Source organism: Ranitomeya imitator, chromosome 2 (genome assembly GCF_032444005.1).
Source record: "Ranitomeya imitator isolate aRanImi1 chromosome 2, aRanImi1.pri, whole genome shotgun sequence".
NCBI classification, from domain to species: Eukaryota; Metazoa; Chordata; class Amphibia; order Anura; family Dendrobatidae; genus Ranitomeya; species Ranitomeya imitator.
In genome coordinates, this window is record NC_091283.1 from 658,184,066 (window position 1) to 658,206,688 (window position 22,623).

At 44.1% G+C, this 22,623-nt stretch overlaps 1 protein-coding gene and 1 long non-coding RNA gene across 3 annotated transcripts in view; one reads left to right on the top strand and one right to left on the bottom strand.

The window, feature by feature from the left end:
* LOC138665461 (ciliary neurotrophic factor-like) overlaps positions 1-22,402 on the top strand; it is a 117,349-nt gene extending 94,947 nt beyond the window's left edge. For both annotated transcript variants that reach the window (XM_069752974.1, XM_069752973.1), the window contains exon 3: positions 19,748-22,402. In XM_069752974.1, coding sequence (XP_069609075.1) covers positions 19,748-20,230 — 483 coding nt within the window. In that variant the 3' untranslated portion in view covers positions 20,231-22,402. The remainder of the gene's footprint in view (positions 1-19,747) is intronic.
* Positions 1-22,623, bottom strand: part of LOC138665463 (uncharacterized) — a 152,842-nt gene that overhangs the window by 9,896 nt on the left and 120,323 nt on the right. The window contains exon 2 of the long non-coding RNA XR_011318467.1: positions 19,874-20,026. This is a non-coding gene — a long non-coding RNA (uncharacterized lncRNA). The remainder of the gene's footprint in view (positions 1-19,873; positions 20,027-22,623) is intronic.

The following is a 22,623-nucleotide window of genomic DNA, read 5'->3' on the forward strand; positions in this document are numbered from 1 at the left end:
AAAACGAAAACACAAAAGGGTGCAATCATTAGGTACAGGGGTGGGCTCCTCTGCGTAGTTTCAGACCTAGTAATTTGGCGCAAAGTATTTACTTGGATAAATATAGGACACTGCCCCTGACTATGTTAAGTACCATCATACATGTCAACACAATGGTATTGTCAGTGCCAGGAATTTAAGGATGTCAGCGCATAGACTAAACATTGGTGGAACTGTGAGAGATAATTGTGCAAGTGGTAGAGCAATGTTTGAGCTGAGGGTGGGGGAACTCTCTTGTGGCCGGCGGTACAGGCCCAGGGCCCCTCATGTTACAACAGTGTGTCTGACGTTGGGTGCGCACCACCCCCGCCAGAGACACTTTATTGTACTATGAGGGACCCAGTGGCAGTGCCGTCGACCAAAAGCGGGCACACCCACCTCTTCAGACAAACAGCACTCTCACGGGTGCTTGCGCCAAGTGGCGATACCACGGCCCCGTGTAGGGAGTTTGGCCATTTAGGGAGGTGTAAACATGTCGTATGCTGGACAATCAGCTGCTGCAAATTACGAGATTGGAAAAGTCATTCAGAGTAGTCCACAGGCATGACCTTTTCATAGGAAAGCTAGGTGTCGGCCGGGCAAGGTGGGGCAAAAGAATTCGAAATCCAGTTGTGGTTCATTTTAATGAAGGTTAGATCAATCAACATTTTGGGTAGCCAGACGAGTCCTTTTTTCGGTTAATATTGAACCTGCAGCACTGAATACTCTTTCTGATAGGACACTAGCTGCCGGGCAAGCAAGCTCCTGCAATGCATATTCTGCCAATTCTGGCCAGGTGTCTAATTTGGATGCCCAGTAATCAAATGGGAATGACGGTTGAGGGAGAACATCGATAAGGGATGAAAAATAGTTAGTAACCATACTGGACAAATGTTGTCTCCTGTCACTTTGAATTGATGCAGCAGTACCTGTCCTGTCTGCGGTCATAGCAAAATCACTCCACAACCTGGTCAGAAAACCCCTCTGTCCAACGCCACTTCTGATTTCTGCACCTCTAACACCTCTGGTCTGCTGGCCCCTGCAGCTTGTGTGAGAACGATCACGGGCGCTGTGTGCTGGGAATGCCTGAAGCAAACGGTCAACAAGAGTTGATTGTTTGGTTGCTAATATTAGTTTCAAGTTCTCATGTGGCATAATATTTTGCAATTTGCCTTTATAGCGAGGATCAAGGAGGCAGGCCAACCAGTAATCGTCATCGTTCATCATTTTAGTAATGCGTGTGTCCCTTTTGAGGATACGTAAGGCATAATCCGCCATGTGGGCCAAAGTTCCAGTTGTCAAATCTGCGGTTGTGCTTGGTTGAGGGGCAGTTTCAGGCAAATCTACGTCACTTGTGTCCCTCAAAAACCCAGAACCCGGCCTTGCCACGCCACCAATTTCCAGTGGCCCCGGAAAAGCTTCCTCATTAAAAATATACTCATCCCCATCATCCTCCTCGTCCTCCTCCTCCTCTTCGCCCGCTACCTCGTCCTGTACACTGCCCTGACCAGACAATGGCTGACTGTCATCAAGGCTTTCCTCTTCCTCTGCTGCAGACGCCTGATCCTTTATGTGCGTCAAACTTTGCATCAGCAGACGCATTAGGGGGATGCTCATGCTTATTATGGCGTTGTCTGCACTAACCAGCCGTGTGCATTCCTCAAAACACTGAAGGACTTGACACATGTCTTGTATCTTCGACCACTGCACACCTGACAACTCCATGTCTGCCATCCTACTGCCTGCCCGTGTATGTGTATCCTCCCACAAAAACATAACAGCCCGCCTCTGTTCGCACAGTCTCTGAAGCATGTGCAGTGTTGAGTTCCACCTTGTTGCAACGTCTATGATTAGGCGACGCTGGGGAAGGTTCAAAGACCGCATACGGCTGGAGTGTACGGGCGAACGGCGGATATGTGAGCAAAGTCCGTGCACTTTGAGGAGCAGGTCGGATAACCCCGGATAACTTTTCAGGAAGCACTGCACCACCAGGTTTAAGGTGTGAGCCAGGCAAGGAATGTGTTTCAGTTGGGAAAGGGAGATGGCAGCCATGAAATTCCTTCTGTTATCACTCACTACCTTGCCTGCCTCAAGATCTACTGTGCCCAGCCACGACTGCGTTTCTTTCTGCAAGAACTCGGACAGAACTTCCGCAGTGTGTCTGTTGTCGCCCAAACACTTCATAGCCAATACAGCCTGTTGACGCTTGCCAGTAGCTGCCCCATAATGGGACAACTGGTGTGCAACAGTGGCAGCTGCGGATGGAGTGGTTGGGCGACTGCGGTCTGTGGACGAGCTCTCGCTTCTGCAGGAGGACGAGGAGGAGGAGGAGGGGGTGCGAACGCCTACAGCCAACTGTTTCCTAGACCGTGGGCTAGGCAGAACTGTCCCGAAATTGATGTCCCCTGTGGACCCTGCATCCACCACATTCACCCAGTGTGCCGTGATGGACACGTAACGTCCCTGGCCATGCCTACTGGTCCATGCATCTGTTGTCAGGTGCACCTTTGTACTCACAGATTGTCTGAGTGCATGGACGATGCGCTCTTTAACATGCTGGTGGAGGGCTGGGATGGCTTTTCTCAAAAAAGTGTCGACTGGGTAGCTCGTAGCGTGGTTCAGCGTAGTCCATCAGGGCTTTGAAAGCTTTGCTTTCAACTAACCGGTAGGTCATCATCTCTAACGAGATTAGTCTAGCTATGTGGGCGTTCAAACCCTGTGTACACGGATGCGAGGATAAGTACTTCCTTTTTCTAACGAGAGTCTCATGTAGGGTGAGCTGGACTGGAGAGCTGGAGATCGTGGAACTAGCGGGTGTGCCGGTGGACATGGCAGACTGAGAGACGGTTGGAGACGGTATTGTTTCCGCCGGTGCCCTAGATGCAGTGTTTCCTACTACGACACTGGTGATTCCCTGACCCTGACTGCTTTGGCCTGGCAAAGAAACCTGCACAGATACTGCAGGTGGTGTGGAAAATGGTGGCCTTACAGTGACGGAAGGGATGTAGCGTTGCTGACTAGCTTCATTGGCCGAGGGTGCTACAACCTTAAGGGACGTTTGGTAGTTAGTCCAGGCTTGCAAATGCATGGTGGTTAAATGTCTATGCATGCAACTTGTATTGAGACTTTTCAGATTCTGACCTCTGCTTAAGGTAGTTGAACATTTTTGACAGATGACTTTGTGCTGATCAATTGGATGTTGTTTAAAAAAATGCCAGACTGCACTCTTTCGAGCATCGGATCCCTTTTCAGGCATTGCAGACTGAGCTTTAACCGGATGGCCACGCTGTCCTCCAACAGGTTTTGGCTTTGCCGCGCGTTTTGTGCCAGATACGAGCCCGGCAGATGGAACCTGTTGCGATGTTGATGCCTGCTGCGGCCCCTCCTCCTCCGTTTCAGAACTACTGCCGCCTGCACCCTGTTCCCCCAATGGCTGCCAATCGGGGTCAACAACTGGGTCATCTATAACCTCCTCTTCTATCTCGTGTGCAACTTCGTCTGTGTCACCGTGTAAGTCGGTGGTATAGCGTTCGTGACGGGGCACCATAGTCTCATAAGTGTCTGATTCTGGATCAGTACCCTGCGAGGGCAATGTTGTAGTCTGAGTCAAAGGAACGGCATAGTAGTCTGGCTGTGGCTGTGCATCAGTGCACTCCATGTCCGATTCAACTATTAATGGGCATGGCCTGTTAACTGCTTCACTTTCTAAGCCAGGGACGGTATGTGTAAAGAGCTCCATGGAGTAACCCGTTGTGTCGCCTGCTGCATCCTTCTCTGTTGTTGTTTTTGCTGAAGAGGACAAGGAAGCGACTTGTCCCTGACCGTGAACATCCACTAACGACGCGCTGCTTTTACATTTACCAGTTTCAAAAGAGGAGGCAAAAGAGCTAGAGGCTGAGTCAGCAAGGTAAGCCAAAACTTGCTCTTGCTGCTCCGGCTTTAAAAGCGGTTTTCCTACTCCCAGAAAAGGGAGCGTTCGAGGCCTTGTGTAGCCAGACGACGAACCTGGCTCCACAGCTCCAGACTTAGGTGCTATATTTTTTTTCCCACGACCACCTGATGCTCCACTACCACTACCATCATTACCAGCTGGCAATGAACGCCCACGGCCACGACCTCTTCCACCAGACTTCCTCATTGTTTTAAAAACGTAACCAAAGTAACGGTATTTGTTGCTGTCAAACAACTTACACGGTGAGCTATAACTTCAGTATGATTTAGATATCCCTTTACAGGTAGGTGAGACCGCAAGGAAAATCAGGCACAATGTTACACACTCTGTTTTCTGTGGCACCAAATGAGAGAGATGCCACACACGCAGGACTGTCACTCAAGCACAAATGTCAATATTAATCTCCCACTGTTTTTTTTTATTTTTTCAGGGAGAATTTAGAAACCAAATAAAAAAATAAAATAAATAGGCTTTCTATGGCCCACTATTTGAGAGAGAGATGGCACACTCAGGAGTCAGGACTGGCACACAAGCAGAAAGGCCAATATTAATCTCCCACTGTTTTTTTTTTAATTTTTCAGGGAGAATTTAGAAACCAAATAAAAGAAAATAAATAAGCTTTCTATGGCTCACTATTTGAGAGAGAGAGATGGCACACTCAGGAGTCAGGACTGGCACACAAGCAGAAAGGCCAATATTAATCTCCCACTGTTTGTTTTTTTTTTTAATTTTTCAGGAGAATTTAGAAACCAAATTAAAAAAAAATTGGCTTTCTATGGCCCACTATTTGAGAGAGAGATGGCACACTCAGGAGTCAGGACTGGCACACAAGCAGAAAGGCCAATATTAATCTCCCACTGTTTTTTTTTATTTTTTCAGGGAGAATTTAGAAACCAAATATAAAAAAAATAGGCTTTCTATGGCCCACTATTTGAGAGAGAGAGATGGCACACTCAGGAGTCAGGACTGGCACACAAGCAGAAAGGCCAATATTAATCTCCCACGTTTTTTTGTTATTTTTTCAGGGAGAATTTAGAAACCAAATTAAAAAAATAAAAAATAAATAGGCTTTCTATGGCCCACTAGTTGAGAGAGAGATGGCACACTCAGGACTGGCACACAAGCCCAAAGGCCAATATTAATCTCCCACTGTTTTTTTTTTCAGGGAGAATTTATAAACCCAATAAAAAAAAAGAAAAAAAAAGGCTTTCTATGGCCCACTATGTGAGAGAGATGGCACACACAGGGATGGCACTCTAGCAGAAATGCCAATCTTAATCTCCCACAACTTATTTTTTTAGGGAGAATTAAAAAAAAAAGGGACTGTCCTACAATTACTATCTCCCTGCAGTAATCTCAGCCAGGTATGGCAGGCAGCAATAAGGAGTGGACTGATGCACAAATTAAATAAAAAGTGTGGACAAACAAAAAAGATAGCTGTGCAGAATGGAAGGAACAACAGGATTTGTGCTTTGGAAAAAGCAGTTGGTTTGCAAGGCGGCGTACACACAGCAATGCAGCTATCAGGGAGCCTTCTAGGGCAGCCCAATGAGCTACAGCGCTGAGGAAAAAAAATGTAGCTTCCTCTGTCCCTGCAAACAAAAGGTGGTGTTGGACAGTGGAAATCGCACGAGCGGTTTGGTGGTTAATGGACCCTGCCTAACGCTATCCCTGCTTCTGACGAAGCGGCAGCAACCTCTCCCTAGGCTCAGATCAGCAGCAGTAAGATGGCGGTCGGCGGGAACGCCTCTTTATAGCCCCTGTGATGCCGCAGACAGCAAGCCAATCACTGCAATGCCCTTCTCTAAGATGGTGGGGACCAGGACCTATGTCATCACGCTGCCCACACTCTGCGTCCACCTTCATTGGCTGAGAAATGGCGCTTTTCGCGTCATTGAAACGCGACTTTGGTGCAAAAGTCGCGTACCGCATGGCCGACCCCACACAGGGGTCGGGTCGGGTTTCATGAAACCCGACTTTGCCAAAAGTCGGCGACTTTTGAAAATGAGCGATCCGTTTCGCTCAACCCTACTAATTACAGCTTGACAACAACATCTCATGTTGTTCACAGGTCGAGTTATTGTCTGCTGAGACATGGCATCCCACTCTTCTTAGAGCACGGCCTTCAGGTCATTGAGGTTTTGGGGTATAGAGTTACGAGTCTGTACACATCGACTCAGCTGATCCCAAAGGTTTTCTATGCGATTCAGGTCTGCAGAAAGTGCAGGTCAGTCCATTTGAGGTACCCCAGTCTCCAGCAGATATTCTCTAATTATGCGACCTCGATGAGCTGGAGCATTGTTGACCATGAAGAAGAAATTAGGCCTGTGTTGTTCATGCAGAGGCACAATGACTGGTTTAATAATGTTATTCAAGTAGTACTGGTTTGTCACTGTACCATTCACAAAATGTAGGGCAGTTCTGTATTGACTAGACACACATGCCCACACTGTAACACCACTACCACTAAAGGTTTGTCTGGTGACAACAGTGGCTAATGCATAGCGCTTTCTTTGACATCTCCAACATTGTTTGGGACCAATATTTCTGCTTAGCCTGAAGCGACCTTGGTCAGTGAACATCAACATCTTTCATCATAATGCAAAGGTTCACCTACTTTGGAGGTGGAAATGGGCCCCCTTACCTCTTGGATCCCTGTGCGGCTGCACAGGTTACACAAATCATGTGTCCTGTCCTGGTGGTGTGGTCAGGTACACTTACGTAACCTAGCAAGCAGACTATGCTGATGTAAACAGTTTTGATTTGTCTGATGTGACACTTGGGTACCTCTCACCTCCCTTACATGTGTTTGGAGTTGTATGGCATACATCATTTGGTTCCCACTGGCATTGTTCACAATGAAGAAGTCATCAGTGTGGGATGTGGCCAAAGGACATCCATTTCTATATGTTTCTCACTGTATCTCTGTTGCAAAATTCCAGTGTTTGAACAATAAATCTATATACAAAAAAGGTTTCAATCTATCATGCTAAAGCATGACAATGTGAAATATGAATAGCAATATGGCTTTTGAATATTAGGAAAAAATTAATGAGACGCTTTGCACAAAATTCGGCCAAATAATATCTGCCCATCAACCAACGTCAAGGTGGTCCCATACGTCTGATGGGTCCCTATCCAATGTGAATACCTCTTTTATGAGAAGATAGGAACCTGCTGTAACTTAAATCACAATATGGTGAAGGGCGCAGTGCTTGGTCAGTAAGCTAAGAGAAATAACAAAAATACTGACTGGCAGACATCAGCCTAAGGGTATGTGACTACGGGCACGTACAACCGCTGCGTTCAACCCGCAGCGTCCAGATGTAACAGCATAGTGGAGGGGATTTTATGAAATCCCATATCCTCTATGCGTGCAAACACGCATCCGGCGGCCCTGCGTTTACGGATATGCTCGTCTTTTTAGAACGCAGCATGTCTTTCCCTCCGTCGCTGCAAGGTAAATAACAGGGTCCTATGTATAAGGTGCAGCGATTCCGGATGTGTGCAATGAACACATCCGGAATCACCGCGTGTACAGAAGGGGGCAATCCGGACCGTGGACACGCACCCTTAGAGAGGTGTTCACATTGGATAGGGACCCATCAGACTTATGGGAACACCTTGATGCTGGTTGATGGGCAGACAGCATCTCATTCATTTTTTCCTAATATTCAAAAGCCGTATTGCTATTCATATTTCATATATTTCACATTGACATGCTTTAGCACGATAGAGTGCAACATTTTTTTGTATATTGTATATGGAGGTAGCTACTCCTGCTATGCACCTATTCAGACAAGTTTGGATGTGCCAGTCAGTTTTTTTTGTTATGATCCATAAATCAGCCATGATGACACTCTTTGACGCTATATGCTCAGTGGCCATTTCCTTCTGAGAACATTCTGCTTGAAGCCTCGCAATGGCGAGGTACTGTTGATCAATTGTTAGGTGTCATCTTGGTCTTATGATGACATAATGTAAATAACATCAGGACTGTTTAAATTCTCATTGAACCCTGAAATTTATTGGCCGATTCATGGATGAAACACCTGAATTTTGCCATTAAGCTCATTGTTAGAGAACATCAAGTTGTGCAAAAAGTACTGAAACTTTTCGACTTGTGTATTCAAAAGTTTAGAGAAAATCACATTAAGTTCACCTGAAAAGGTTAGGGTGGATTTTAGGATCATCCTGAAATTTCACCTGAAATCCAAATATCTCTAACTTTTTGTGAGTAGTGTGTGTAGGAGCTGGTGTTCTGACAGTTATCTGAATTCAATTGTCACTCATTACTAAGAGTGTAAGGGTATGTGCACTCGACATTTATGGACACTAGCATACCCACTGAGTTTTTGACACAGAAGGTGGTTTAGGAAAACTTTGCCGCTGTTTTTTTTCTGAAGCATCTTCTTTGGTTTGTCTTTGTTTTTGTGCTGTTTATATAATCTAGTGAGCAGCTTCTAGATGCCTGAAGAATGCTTAGGTCACTTTTTACCACTTTATCACTGTTGAAGCCTGAAGCCGTTTACAGAATCACAAAAAAAGAGAGAGATTATATGTACAGCTAGTCATTTTGGCAAGTATTCTTTAACCCCTTCATGACCCAGCCTATTTTGACCTTAATGACCTGGCCATTTTTTGCAATTCTGACCATTGTCCCTTTATGAGGTAATAACTCAAGAACACTTCAACGGATCCTAGCGATTCTGAGATTGTTTTTTCGTGACATATTGAGCTTCATGTTAGTGATAAATTTAGGTTGATAATTTTTGTGTTTATTTGTGAAAAAAAAGGAAATTTGGCAAAAATTTTGAAAATTTTGAATTTTTATTCTGTTAAACCAGAGACTTATGTGACACAAAATAGTTAATAAATAACATTTCCCACATCTCTACTTTACATCAGCATAATTTTGGAAACAAATTTATTTTTTGCTAGCAAGTTATGGGTTAAAATTTGACCATCAAATTCTCATTTTTACAGCACAATTTACAAAACCATTTTTTTTTAGGGACCACCTCACATTTGAAAATGTGCAGAGAAGTCAACCATCAGCACTCAGACAGGGGATGCACGCTCCAAAGTCCAAGGATCCAATCGGACAAAAACGTATATAGAAAAAGAATAGCAGCATCCATACCAGGTGATGATTGTCCAAAAAAAGTCTTTATTCTGCCATGGTAAAATACAACGTTTCAGCCTGGTTGGCCTTTGTCAAGTATACTCAGTATCAAAAATGGCCATCTTAAATAGTGTGGAGCTCACATGAGCACCAATCACCATCTAGGGGCGGCCTTTATTAAATATACATCTAATATGCTTAAATATCCATTGCTATATACATATGTAGTCAATAACCACTAGACAACATCATCACTACCTATATCATATGAAAATATATACACAAAAGGACATAACACTTAAAATCACATACATAAACAGACATCACAAAGGTGCACAGTCCAATGGTTGTACTTGTTGCCTGGTTACTATGACGGCATCTCCACCAATCATGTAGTGTCCACAGGCCAGTCCCCTTTATCCTCCAATCACCGTGGGCTAGGAAAAAGAGCGCACAAAATGAATCCAACCAATCACATCAAAGTATGCAGGGATACGTACGATCGCCATAGAACGCCGGCGCATGCGCACGGCACACTGCAGCGACGATCACCTGACCGCCCCACAGCGTAACCAAGCGCGCACGCGCCAGGCGTCCCAGACGTCATAGAGCACCGGCGCGCACGCGCAAGGCACACCACAGGGATGATCAGCCGACCACCCCACAGCACAGCCAAGCGCGCACGCGCCAGGCGCCCCAGAGTAAGCGCCGACGCCAGAGACACCAGACCCAGCAGCAGTTCGCATGACCGGACCAGAGACCACAGCGAATACACGCAATGATATCCAGCCCGCCCACACGTCGCACCAAGCCAGCGCTCCAGGGAAGACGCAAACACAGCCCTCTCCATGGCAACCACCCCTATCGAAAAGCAGCGATATGACAGGCAAGGAGCACAGGGAGAACGCAACACAAGATAAAATGCAAACCATATAAAAAATAAACTATAAAGAAAATGACAAATAAAGCACCTCCATCTGCTCCCTGGCTGCCAAATCCCGACCTTCCGTGAAAAAAAACAAAAAAATGATAATACAAACAAATACAAATCAAGCAAAATACACAACACAGCACTAGATTAAAACATACACGGGAGAGAGCACGCTCACTGAGTCGAAAGGGAGAATTATAGATACCTAAACACTAATATCAGACTAACCGCAGCTCATCAAACTCTTGACATAATTATGTCATACAAATCTGCAGATTATAGTCTAAATTAAGCCCTTTGGGCTGCAGCGTTCCCAAAGTTGAGATCCACCTTAATTTTTTTTGTTTCAATTTAAGATTCCTATCACCCCCTCTCCTCAGTGGCGGGACCCCATCGATTACTCTAAAGCGCAACTGGTTAACAGAGTGTCTACACTCACTAAAATGCTTAGGGATTGGTAGGTCAGTTAGATTCGTACGTATCGTGCTCTTGTGTTTTCTTATTCGTTGTCTCACTTCCATTATTGTTTCCCCGACATACATTAGTCCACATGGACAAACTATTAAGTACACAACAAATTTTGACGAGCACGTATAGCGTTCCTTAATCACAAATTTCCTACCGGTATGCGGGTGACAGAAACTGTCGCCCTTAAGCATATTCCTGCAACACGCACAGTTGAGACAGGGGAAGCTGCCCATCCGAGGGGGGCACAAGGTCCTCTGGACGGCATCTCTCCCAGCCCCAATATCTGATTTGACCAATAGATCTTTAAAATTACGTCCTCGTCTGTAAGAGAGAATAGGGTGTGAGCAAAAATCTTGAATCTGAGGCAAACCTTTATGCAAAATCCCCCAATGTTTATTAAGGATATTAGCAATGCCATTACTGGCCGGGCAGTAGGTGGACACAAATGGCACACGTTTTCCGGCTCGGATGTGTCGCCGGATTGTGCACGGTTGGTCCTCACACTGCTGGAGTTCATCCTCAGGAGGAATTTTTTCCTCTTTGGGGATGATTACTACCAGCAGTTAAGGGGTACCGCCATGGGGTCCAATGTGGCCCCCATGTATGCCAACATCTACATGGCGGTACTCGAGGACCAACACGTGTACAGATCCATCTTCTGGCGGCACGTCCGGGCCTGGTAGCGCTACATCGATGATATTTTTTGTGTTTGGGAGGGTACCCATGAGGACCTCCTTGATTTTTTGATAGAACTAAATAATATACATCTGGAATTGAAGTTCACTATGACTTGTTCGATCGATAGGGTACAGTTTTTAGACACCACGGTCTATAAACAGAATGATAAACTTTGCACTGATCTGTTTACAAAGGTAACTGACAGGAATAGCCTTTTGTGCTATGATAGCTACCATCCCAGACGCATGATGGACTCGTTACCCTGGAGTCAGCTAATCTGGGTACGTAGAATAGTCACTGATACAGAGGTTTGTGATAAAAGACTGGACGAAATGTGTGACAAATTTGTATGGAGGGGGTACCCACAGGTGAAGGTTATGGGCCATAGAGATAGGGCGGCTAGATTTACTGAGGACGATTTACAAACACACCGTAATAGAGACAAACAAAAACGTGTGCCATTTGTGTCCACCTACTGCCCGGCCAGTAATGGCATTGCTAATATCCTTAATAAACATTGGGGGATTTTGCATAAATGTTTGCCTCAGATTCAAGATTTTTGCTCACGCCCTATTATCTCTTACAGACGAGGATGTAATTTTAAAGATCTATTGGTCAAATCAGATATTGGGGCTGGGAGAGTTGCCGTCCAGAGGACCTTGTGCCCCCCTCGGATGGGCAGCTTCCCCTGTCTCAACTGTGCGTGTTGCGGGAATATGCTTAAGGGCGACAGTTTCTGTCACCTGCATACCGGTAGGAAATTTGTGATTAAGGAACGCTATACGTGCTCGTCAAAATTTGTTGTGTACTTAATAGTTTGTCCATGTGGACTAATGTATGTCGGGGAAACGACAATGGAAGTGAGACAACGAATAAGTAAACACAAGAGCACGATACGTACGAATCTAACTGACCTACCAATCCCTAAGCATTTTAGTGAGTGTAGACACTCTGTTAACCAGTTGCGCTTTAGAGTAATCGATGGGGTCCCGCCACTGAGGAGAGGGGGTGATAGGAATCTTAAATTGAAACAAAAAGAATTAAGGTGGATCTCAACTTTGGGAACGCTGCAGCCCAAAGGGCTTAATTTAGACTATAATCTGCAGATTTGTATGACATAATTATGCCAAGACTTTGATGAGCTGCGGTTAGTCTGATATTAGTGTTTAGGTATCTATGATTCTCCCTTTCGACTCAGTGAGCGTGCTCTCTCCCGTGTATGTTTTAATCTAGTGCTGTGTTGTGTATTTTGCTTGATTTGTATTTGTTTGTATTATAATTTTTTTGTTTTTTTTCACGGAAGGTCGGGATTTGGCAGCCAGGGAGCAGATGGAGGTGCTTTATTTGTCATTTTCTTTATAGTTTATTTTTTATATGGTTTGTATTTTATCTTGTGTTGCGTTCTCCCTGTGCTCCTTGCCTGTCATATCGCTGCTTTTCGATAGGGGTGGTTGCCATGGAGATGGCTGTGTTTGCGTCTTCCCTGGAGTGCTGGCTCGGTGCGACGTGTGGGCGGACTGGATATCATTGCGTGTATTCGCAGTGGTGTCTGGTCCCGTCATGTGATCTGCTGCTGGGTCTGGTGTCTCTGGCGTCGGCGCTTACTCTGGGGCGCCTGGCGCGTGCGCGCTTGGCTGTGCTGTGGGGTGGTCGGCTGATCATCCCTGTGGTGTGCCTTGCGCGTGCGCGCCGGCGCTCTATGATGTCTGGGACGCCTGGCGCGTGTGCGCTTGGTTACGCTGTGGGGCGGTCAGGTGATCGTCGCTGCAGTGTGCCGTGCGCATGCGCCGGCGTTCTATGGCGATTGTACGTATCCCTGCATACTTTGATGTGATTGGTTGGATTCATTTTGTGCGCTCTTTTTCCTAGCCTACGGTGATTGGAGGATAAAGGGGACTGGCCCGTGGACACTACATGATTGGTGGAGATGCCGTCATAGTAACCAGGCAGCAAGTACAACCATTGGACTATGCACCTTTGTGATGTCTGTTTATGTATGTGATTTTAAGTGTTATGTCCTTTTGTGTATATATTTTCATATGATATAGGTAGTGATGATGTTGTCTAGTGGTTATTGACTACATATGTATATAGCAATGGATATTTAAGCATATTAAATGTATATTTAATAAAGGCCGCCCCTAGATGGTGATTGGTGCTCATGTGAGCTCCACACTATTTAAGATGGCCATTTTTGATACTGAGTATATTTGACAAAGGCCAACCAGGCCGAAACGTTGTATTTTACCATGGCAGAATAAAGACTTTTTTTGGACAATCATCACCTGGTATGGATGCTGCTCTTCTTTTTCTATACACCTCACATTTGAAGTCACTTTGAGGGGTCTATATGGCTGAAAATACCCAAAAGTGGCAACATTCTAAAAACTGCACCCCTCAAGGTGCTTAAAACCACATTCAAGAAGTTTATTAACCCTTCAGGTGCTTCCCAGCAGCAGAAGCAACATGGAAGGAAAAAATGAACATTTAACTTTTTAGTCACAAAAATGAACTTTTAGCAACAATTTTTTTAATTTTCCCAAGGGTAAAAGGATAAACTGGACCCCGAAAGTTGTTGTACAATTTGTCCTGAGTACGACGATACCCCACATGTGGGGGGGAATCACTGTTTGGGCGCACAACAGGGCTCGGAAGGGAAGGAGCGCCATTTTACTTTTTGAATGAAAAATTGACTCCAATCTTTAGCGGACACCATGTCGCGTTTGGAGAGCCCCTGTGTGCCTAAAGATTGGAGCTCCCCCACAAGTGACCCCATTTTGGAAACTAGACCCCCCAAGGAACTTATCTAGATGCATAGTGAGCACTTTAAACCCCCAGATGCTTCACAAATTGATCCGTAAACATGAAAAAGTACTTTTTTCAGAAAAAAATCTTTTAGCCTCAATTTTTTTGTTTCCACATGGGTAACAGGATAAAATGGATCCTAAAATTTGTTGAGCAATTTCTCCTGAGTACACTGATACCGCATATGTGGGTGTAAACCACTGTTTGGGCACACGGCAAGGCTTGGAAGGGAAGGAGCACCATTTGACTTTCTTAATGAAAAATTAGCTCCAATTGTTAGCGGACACCATGTCGGGTTTGGAGACCCCTGTGTGCCTAAAAATTGGAGCTCCCTCACAAGTGACCCCATTTTGGAAACTAGAACTTATCTAGATGCATAGTGAGCACTTTCAACCCCCAGGTGCTTCACAAATTGATCCGTAAAAATGAAAATGTACTTTTGTTTCACAAAAAAATTCCTTTAGCCTCAATTTTTTTATTTTCTCATGGGCTACAGGATAAAATAGATCTTAAAATGTGTTGGGCAATTTCTCCTGAGTACACCGATACCTCACCTGTGGGGGTAAACCACTGTTTGGGCACACGGAAAAGCTCGAAGATAAGGAGCGTCATTTGACTTTTTGAATGAAAAATTAGCTCCAATCGTTAGCGGTCACCATGTCGCGTTTGGAGAGCCCCTGTGTGCCTAAACATTTGAACTCCCCCACAAGTGACACCATTTTGGAAACTAGACCCCCCAAGGAACTCATCTTGATGTGTGATGAGCACTTTGAACCCCCAAGTGCTTTACAGACGTTTATAACTCAGAGCCATGAAAATAAAAAATAACTTTTCTTTCCTCAAAAATTATTTTTTAGCCCACAATTTTTTATTTTTACAAGGGTAACGGGAGAAGTGGACCCCAAAAGTTGTTGTCCAGTTTGTCCTGAGTATGCTGATACCCGATATGTGGGGGTAAACCACTGTTTGGGTGCATGGCAGAGATCAGAAGGGAAGTAGTGACTTTTTGAAATGCAGACTTTGATGGAATGGTCTGCGGGTGTCATGTTACGTTTGCAGAGCCCCTGATGTGCCTAAACAGTAGAAACCCCCCACAAGTGACCGCATTTTGGAAACGAGACCCCCCCCAAGGAACTTATCTAGATGTGTGGTGAGCACTTTGAACCCCCAAGTGCTTCACAAAAGTTTATAACGCAGAGCAGTGAAAATAAATCTTTTTTTTCCTCAAAAATCATTTTTAAGCCCGCAATTTTTTATATTCACAAGGGTAACACGAGAAACTGAACCCCAATAGTTGTTGTCCAGTTTGTCCTGAGTACGCTGATGCCAATATGTGGGGGTAAACCACTGTTTGGGCACACGTCGGGGATCGGAAAGGAAGTAGTGACGTTTTGAAATGCAGACTTTGATGGAATGGTCTGCGGGTGTCACGTTGCGTTTCCAGAGCTTCTGATGTACCTAAACAGTAGAAACCCCCCACAAGTGACCCCATTTTGGAAACTAGACCCCCCAAGGAACTTATCTAGATTTGTAGATTTGTGGTGAGCACTTTGAACCCCCAAGTGCTTCACAAAAGTTTATAACGCAGAGCCGTGAAAATAAAAAATCTTTTTTTTCCCCACAAAAATAATTTTTTAGCCCCCATTTTTTTCCAAGGGTAACAGGAGAAATTCGACCGCCAAAATTGTTATACAATTTTTCCTGAGTACGCTTATGCATATGTTTGTGTAAACCACTGCTTGGGCACACGTCGGGGCTCGGAAGGGAGGGAGCACCATTTGACTTTTTGAATGCAAGATTGGCTGGAATCAATGGTGGCGCCATATCATGATTGGAGACCCCCTGATGTGCCTAAACAATGGAAACCCCTCAATTCCAACTCCAACACTAACCCCAACACACCCCTAACTCTAATCCCAACTCTAACCATAAACGTAATCACAACCCTAACCCCAACACACCCCTAACCACAACCCTAACCCCAACACACCCCTAACCCTAATCCCAGCCCTAATCCCAACCCTAACCCCAACACACAACCAACCCTAATCCCAACCCTAACCACAAGCCTAACCCTAACCTCAACACACCCCTAACCCTAATCTTAACCCTAATTCCAACCCTCACCCTAATTCCAACCCTAACTCTAGTTCCAGCCCTAACCCTAAGGCTATGTTCCCACGTTGCAGATACGTGTGCGGATTTTTCTGCACCATTTTTGAAAAATCCGCAGGTAAAACGCACTGTGTTTTACTTGCGGATTTACTGCGGATTTCCAGTGTTTTTTGTGCAGATTTCACCTGCGGATTCCTATTGAGGAACAGGTGTAAAACGTTGCGGAATCCGCACAAAGAATTGACACGTTGTGGAAAATACAACGCAGCGTTTCCGCACGGTATTTTCCGCACAGTTGGCATAGCAGATTTGGTTTTCCATAGGTTTACATGGTACTGTAAACGTGATGGAAAACTGTCACGAATCCGCTGCGGATCCGCAGCCAAATCCGCACTGTGTGCACATAGCCTAATTCTAACCCTAATTGCAACCCTAGCTATAACCCTAGCCCTAACCCTAGTTCTAACCCTAACCCTAGTTCTAACCCTAACCCTAGTTCTAACCCTAACCCTAGTGGGAAAAAATATATATATATTTTCTTTATTTTATTATTGTCCCTACCTATGGGGGTGATAAGGGGGGGGGGGGTTGATTTACTATTTTTTTTATTTTGATCACTGTGATAGGTTATATCACAGTGATCAAAATGTACCTGTAACGAATCTTCCGGCCGGCACATTTTGGAAGATGGCGGCACCCATCGAAGATGCCGGACGGACATCGGGAGGGTCCCCGGGACTCCAGCGGTACGGGGGGGTGGGATTGGACAGCGGGGGGGCACCAGAGCGGAGAGGAGGGGAGAGGAAAGCAACGGAGGGCAGCGGAGCACAAACCGGAGGGGAGGAAAGACTGACAGTGGCAGCAGATCGCCACTGTCAGTCGGTGGGGGGGGTCAGATCGTGGTCTCCAGCCATGGTCGATGATATTGCAGCATCGGCCATGGCTGGATTGTAATATTTCACCAAATTTCATAGGTGAAATATTACAAATTGCTCTGATTGACTGTTGAAGGGGCAAGAGCCAATCAGAGCGATCATAGCCATGTGGGGGCAAAGCCACCCCCCTGGGCTAAAGTACCACTCCCCCTGTCCCTGCAGATCGGGTGAAATTGGAGTTAACCCTTTCACCCGATCTGCAGGGACGCAATCCCTTCATGACGCCACATAGGCGTCACAGGTCGGATTGGCACCGACCTTCATGACGCCTACGTGGCGTCACAGGTCGGGAAGGGGTTAAATGCTTTTTCAGGCTGGTTTCAGGCAGAATCCACCTGAAAACGACAATGTGTGCAGCACATACTCTAAACATGAAAATTCCACTTAAATTGGTTTGTCTCTCTACAGGTTTGTGCCAAGTTTGGAGGTTATCCCTTAGCTATAGAATAGGGCTTAACGTAGTAACCCCATATGCACCTCTGCTCTATTCATATTCTAAGGGACTGCTGGAGATAGCCGAACTCTGTACTTATCTATTTCCAGCTGTCAAATTGAGAATAAGAGTAGCAATGGTGCTCACACATTGCTATATTCAGACATTGTTCTTCAAAGTCCTTTTCTTGGAATCAGTGGCGGTTAGGGAAGTTGGAACCCCAGTATTAATAGGGAATATCTTTCAGGCTACCGTCACACTAGCAGTATTTGGTCAGTATTTTACATCAGTATTTGTGAGCCAAAACCAGGAGTGGGTGATAAATGCAGAAGTGATGACGTGTTTCTATTATACTTTTCCTCTAATTGTTCCACTCCTGGTTTTGGCTTACAAATACTGATGTAAAATACTGACCAAATACTGCTAGTGTGATGGCAGCCTCAAACTTGACACAACCCCTTTAATGGGACTCTCCTTAAACTAGGCCATTCTTGTTTGCTAATTTAGAGTCTAGCTTCTATTTACTTGAAAGGTGATAAGCAGCAATACCTGCATGGTGCACTGCAGTGTGATTGGGATGATGGCTCTATCATTGTGCTGATCAGTAGGGATCCCAGAGGTTGGACCCCACTGGTCCAATATTGATGGTCTACTATCTAATGGGGCTCATCATCTAACTTACAGTGTTGGTGAGCCCCATTCAGACAAATGGTGGCCTGGATCTAAGAAATATTGTTCCCCCAAATGTTCAGTTGGGACATATTTATTAATACAGTTCCTAGTTATTGCAAGCTCAGACTACACAGTTTTAAAGGAGGTGGACACTACTTGGACAACCCCTTCTTTCATTAAACAGTGCCCTATGTAACATATAAACAACTATCCACACCTCCTGGAACAGTGCCATTCCACGTAGTGGACAACCTCTTTAAAATGCTACATATTTATTACCATTGCTCATGCATCTGGCACATGTTTAGACTGTCTAATTTTACACCCTCTATTAGATTACCATGCTACAAATTTGAGCCAAAATGTTGGCACGGTGTTTCGTGTTAAGTAATGACCCCTGTCAGTAGAGCCATACCCCTTGTAAGACAAGACATAGAAAGTAGCCTCCAGAGCTAAATTTAAATGAAAGTGGTCATTACCAGTGTGATGTATAATGGCTTCGCCCACTGCAGAACTGTGCAAGACTATAACTGACAAAGGACCTCATTAAGCACATCAGCAGCAGGTCTTCTCTCTGTGCTACAACTTCCATTTCAAAGACAGTAGATGTATGTTAGCTTCAATTAAGGAGTTCAATTCTACTGTCTACTTAAAGGGACTCTGTCACCTGAATTTGGCGGGACTGGTTTTGGGTCATATGGGCGGAGTTTTCGGGTGTTTGATTCACCCTTTCCTTACCCGCTGGCTGCATGCTGGCTGCAATATTGGATTGAAGTTCATTCTCTGTCCTCCATAGTACACGCCTGCGCAAAGCAATCTTGCCTTGTGCAGGCATGTACTATGGAGGACAGAGAATGAACTTCAATCCAATATTGCAGCCAGCATGCAGCCAGCGGGTAAGGAAAGGGTGAATCAAACACCCGAAAACTCCGCCCATATGACCCAAAACCAGTCCCGCCAAATTCAGGTGACAGGTTCCCTTTAAGCTCTGGAGGCAGATTTTCAGGGAGATTCGGGGGCGACCAGACTAGGCCCAACCTTCTTTAACCTGCTGGTATCTCCGTCGTGTCTTCTGGCTAGTAGGCCTGGCGCTATGTCATACTTGCATTGCACTGCAAAAATGAAGTCACGGCAAACTAGAAATCATGGGTATGGGGGATGCCTGAAGGTAAAGCACTAGTCCTATAAACTTGCACTATTAACATGGCCCCTGGACCAGGGTCCTTTGAATCTTTTTGATTAACTTTAATAGATGAGAATAGTAAATGAGAATAGTAAACTATCCCAAAGTATAACATGGCCTACCTGATTTACGGTTTAGCGCAGGGTTTATTTGTTAAGTCTTCAGCCCAAGCTACCGCTTTACAGATCTTAGGCCAGAAGGGAAAGTGGTTAATAAACTTATAACATATATAAAACAGCTGCAAGTGTTAAAATGCTAGAAATCAAAACAGAATCCGCAATCTCCTCTTCTTAAACCCCATAGAGCAAGCGATATTACCCCTTGGCACTCCTTGAACATTTTGCACATAGTCCTTTGCAGGTTGAGGAACACTGGTTTAGAGCTAGATCTACAATATAATAGCGTGAATCTTATTTTTTTTTTTTATCACAGGTGGAAGCGCATGGACTTCACCGTTTAACTCACTATGATCTTCCAGGAGGAAACTCATCCGTAGATTCAGCCACCTGGACAGAGATGGCAATGGAAGAGAGACTGCTTGCTAATATAACTACTTACTTGGAATTCGAGAGAAGACTGATCAGAGTGATAGAAGAGCAGGGCGACAGCCTGTTGCAAGGAGAGGGTGCTCTTCACAGTGGTCTTCATAGCATTCTAGCACAAGTTTCAGCCTTAAGGTCCCAACTAGAGCAACTTGGAACAGAAATGGGCCTAAAGAAAGAATTCGAGGAAGAAATAGATGAGATGGATAGTGCATCAGGAGGAGCCTTTGATAGGAAAGTTAGGGGTTATCATGTTCTGAGGGAACTGGCAATCTGGGCAGTGAGAAGCATCAGAGACTTACGAAAGTTGCAAAGAGAAAGGGGGAACTTGGTCATCAAGGCTGAGAGTTTTACAGAAATAAGTGAACAATGAAGTTTAGGTTGAATTTGGACAGAGGGTCAAGAATGAAGAAGAAGCTAGAATAACAATGATGGAATGAAGCAGGTTTGACACTTTGCAGAGTGTGTCAGGGAATTAATACAGTAGGTAGATTCTATATGGTCATTCACCTCAACTAAAAAAATATATAACTTGATCTTTGCAGGCAGGATAGATCATCAGTATCAGGGCGAGATGTAGCCACGGTATAAAAAGAAGGCCCGTCCACTGTTTGGTGGTCATTGCCGAGAACTACAGCTCAGCTTATATTCGAATGAATAGGATCTGTGGCTGTGTCAGACCTAGTAGGTCTTCAATATCTAGGTAGGGACAATCCATTTAATCATAGCTATATAGAAAAATCATAAAATTCTGAATGTTTAAAAAATAAACTGAGAAAAGTGGAGCTGTGGCCACTATGGAGATGTATTAGTATTAGATTATTTAGCTCAGAATTTAAAAGTATAGACCATGCGATTTTGACATGGCTTATTTTACTAGTATTGCAGCAACATGATTTTAGAAATCCTAAATACTGTCCAAGGCTTGGGCAACCTTACTATAAGGTCTTGTTCAGACGTAGTGTTTTTTATGTGGTGTTTAACCAGCATTTTTCATGTGAACAGCAAAATGAATGAGATTTCTAAAATCTCATTCCCACAGTTTTTCCTTGAGTTTTTGACCTGTGGTACACCTTTAAAAAACACAGCGTGTCTGTTTTTTCAGCTTTTTTACTGCAGTTATACCCCAATTGAGCTCAAAATGTCCAAGCATAAAAAACACATCAAAATCGCACATAATTTATGCTGTGTTTTTGTGGCCATAGCTTGTGATTTTCATGCAAAAATAAAAAACGCTGCATGTAAACATAGACTGAGCAAAACAGGTAATAGCTTTGATTATGCATGCAATAAACAAATTGGCTAGTTGAAGGACACTAGTTTGGATTTATGCATTTGAGCACTGATTGGAAATAGTACATGAGCACTGATTGGATGGATGTATTGAATAGTTTTAGTAGAAGAGATTTTCAGGACAGGTCAGAATGTAGCAGCAGGGAATAAAATGATTATCACATATATTTTAGCACTAAGCAAAATTAGTGTCTGCATTCTGAATATATAATTGATTAAATAACATATTCCGCAAGTATGGTGCATTATATTTTGCCCCGTATTCACATGTAAAGCGCCATGGAATAAATGGCGCTATAAAAATGTATAATAATAATATATACTTATATACAATTAAACACTACACCCAGAGTAGGGAATTTGTCAGCAGGATTTCACACCCCTCAAATATCTTTTTATGGCCAGTCTGTTCCTTATTTCTGAGAAATCAGCATTTAAATTGATATACAATTGTATAGATTTGAAGAATCTGTCACTCCAGCTTTATTCCTTGCCCAGTGTTGCCTTCTGCTTGACTGGCAGCCTCTATGCTATGTAATTTGTGATCGCTGCATTCTAATAAAACCTTAAAGTTCTACAGTAATTTTTCTATGTTTACAAAAAAACGCTTTTAATTTGCAGCTTGGCATATGTAAATGAGCCAGAACTAGTCTGGAGAGCATCATTCCCCCGGACTAATTCTGCATTGGAAAAGAGCTTAGAATTCCCAAATATAACTACCCATGATCAGAAAATAAAATAAAACATATCATTCTTGAGGATATTCACATGTACTCCTATTTTAGTTAACACTTTCATGAAGTGTATACTTTTACACCTACTGAGTATCCTCTTGTTATGGATAGCCCGTCACTGCCAGTTTGCATCATTGTTCAACTGACCTGTCCAGTATTTCTGGTTTTTATTATCTGCACTTTGCCTGTTTTGTATTAAAGCATTAATAAAGTTGTATATATATATTTTTTTTCAAATGATTTCCATGGAAAAAGTTATTTTCTGATCATGAGTAGTAAAATGTGGGAATTCTAGGCTCTTTTCTCTTTTTTATGTATAGTATATTGCTCTTTACAGAGTATCCCCTATGAATATGGTCTTTGTATTTTATCAGTTCTGGTATGTTTACATAATTGTGCATTGGTTAGCAAGCCACCCTGGACATAATTGACATTCTCACATGCTTGAGATTTCCGGGTTTATTTACACATGCCAAGTTACAGATGAAAAGTATGCAAATTGCCTCTTCAGAGAGGAAGAGGACTAGAACTCTAGTGCCACCTATTGGAAGTAGCAATCCTAACAGTCAATGTCGACCCTTTAACGAGCCTTGTCACATGACTTAGGATAAAAGCCAAACCAGAATCTCAATTTGCTGACACTGTGTTTCGGGGTACTGCCCCTCGTCAGTGCAAAGTGGAGATCTGGTTTGGCTGATTGAGAGGCGTCTGACCGGGATCCAAGAAGTATCGTTTCTCC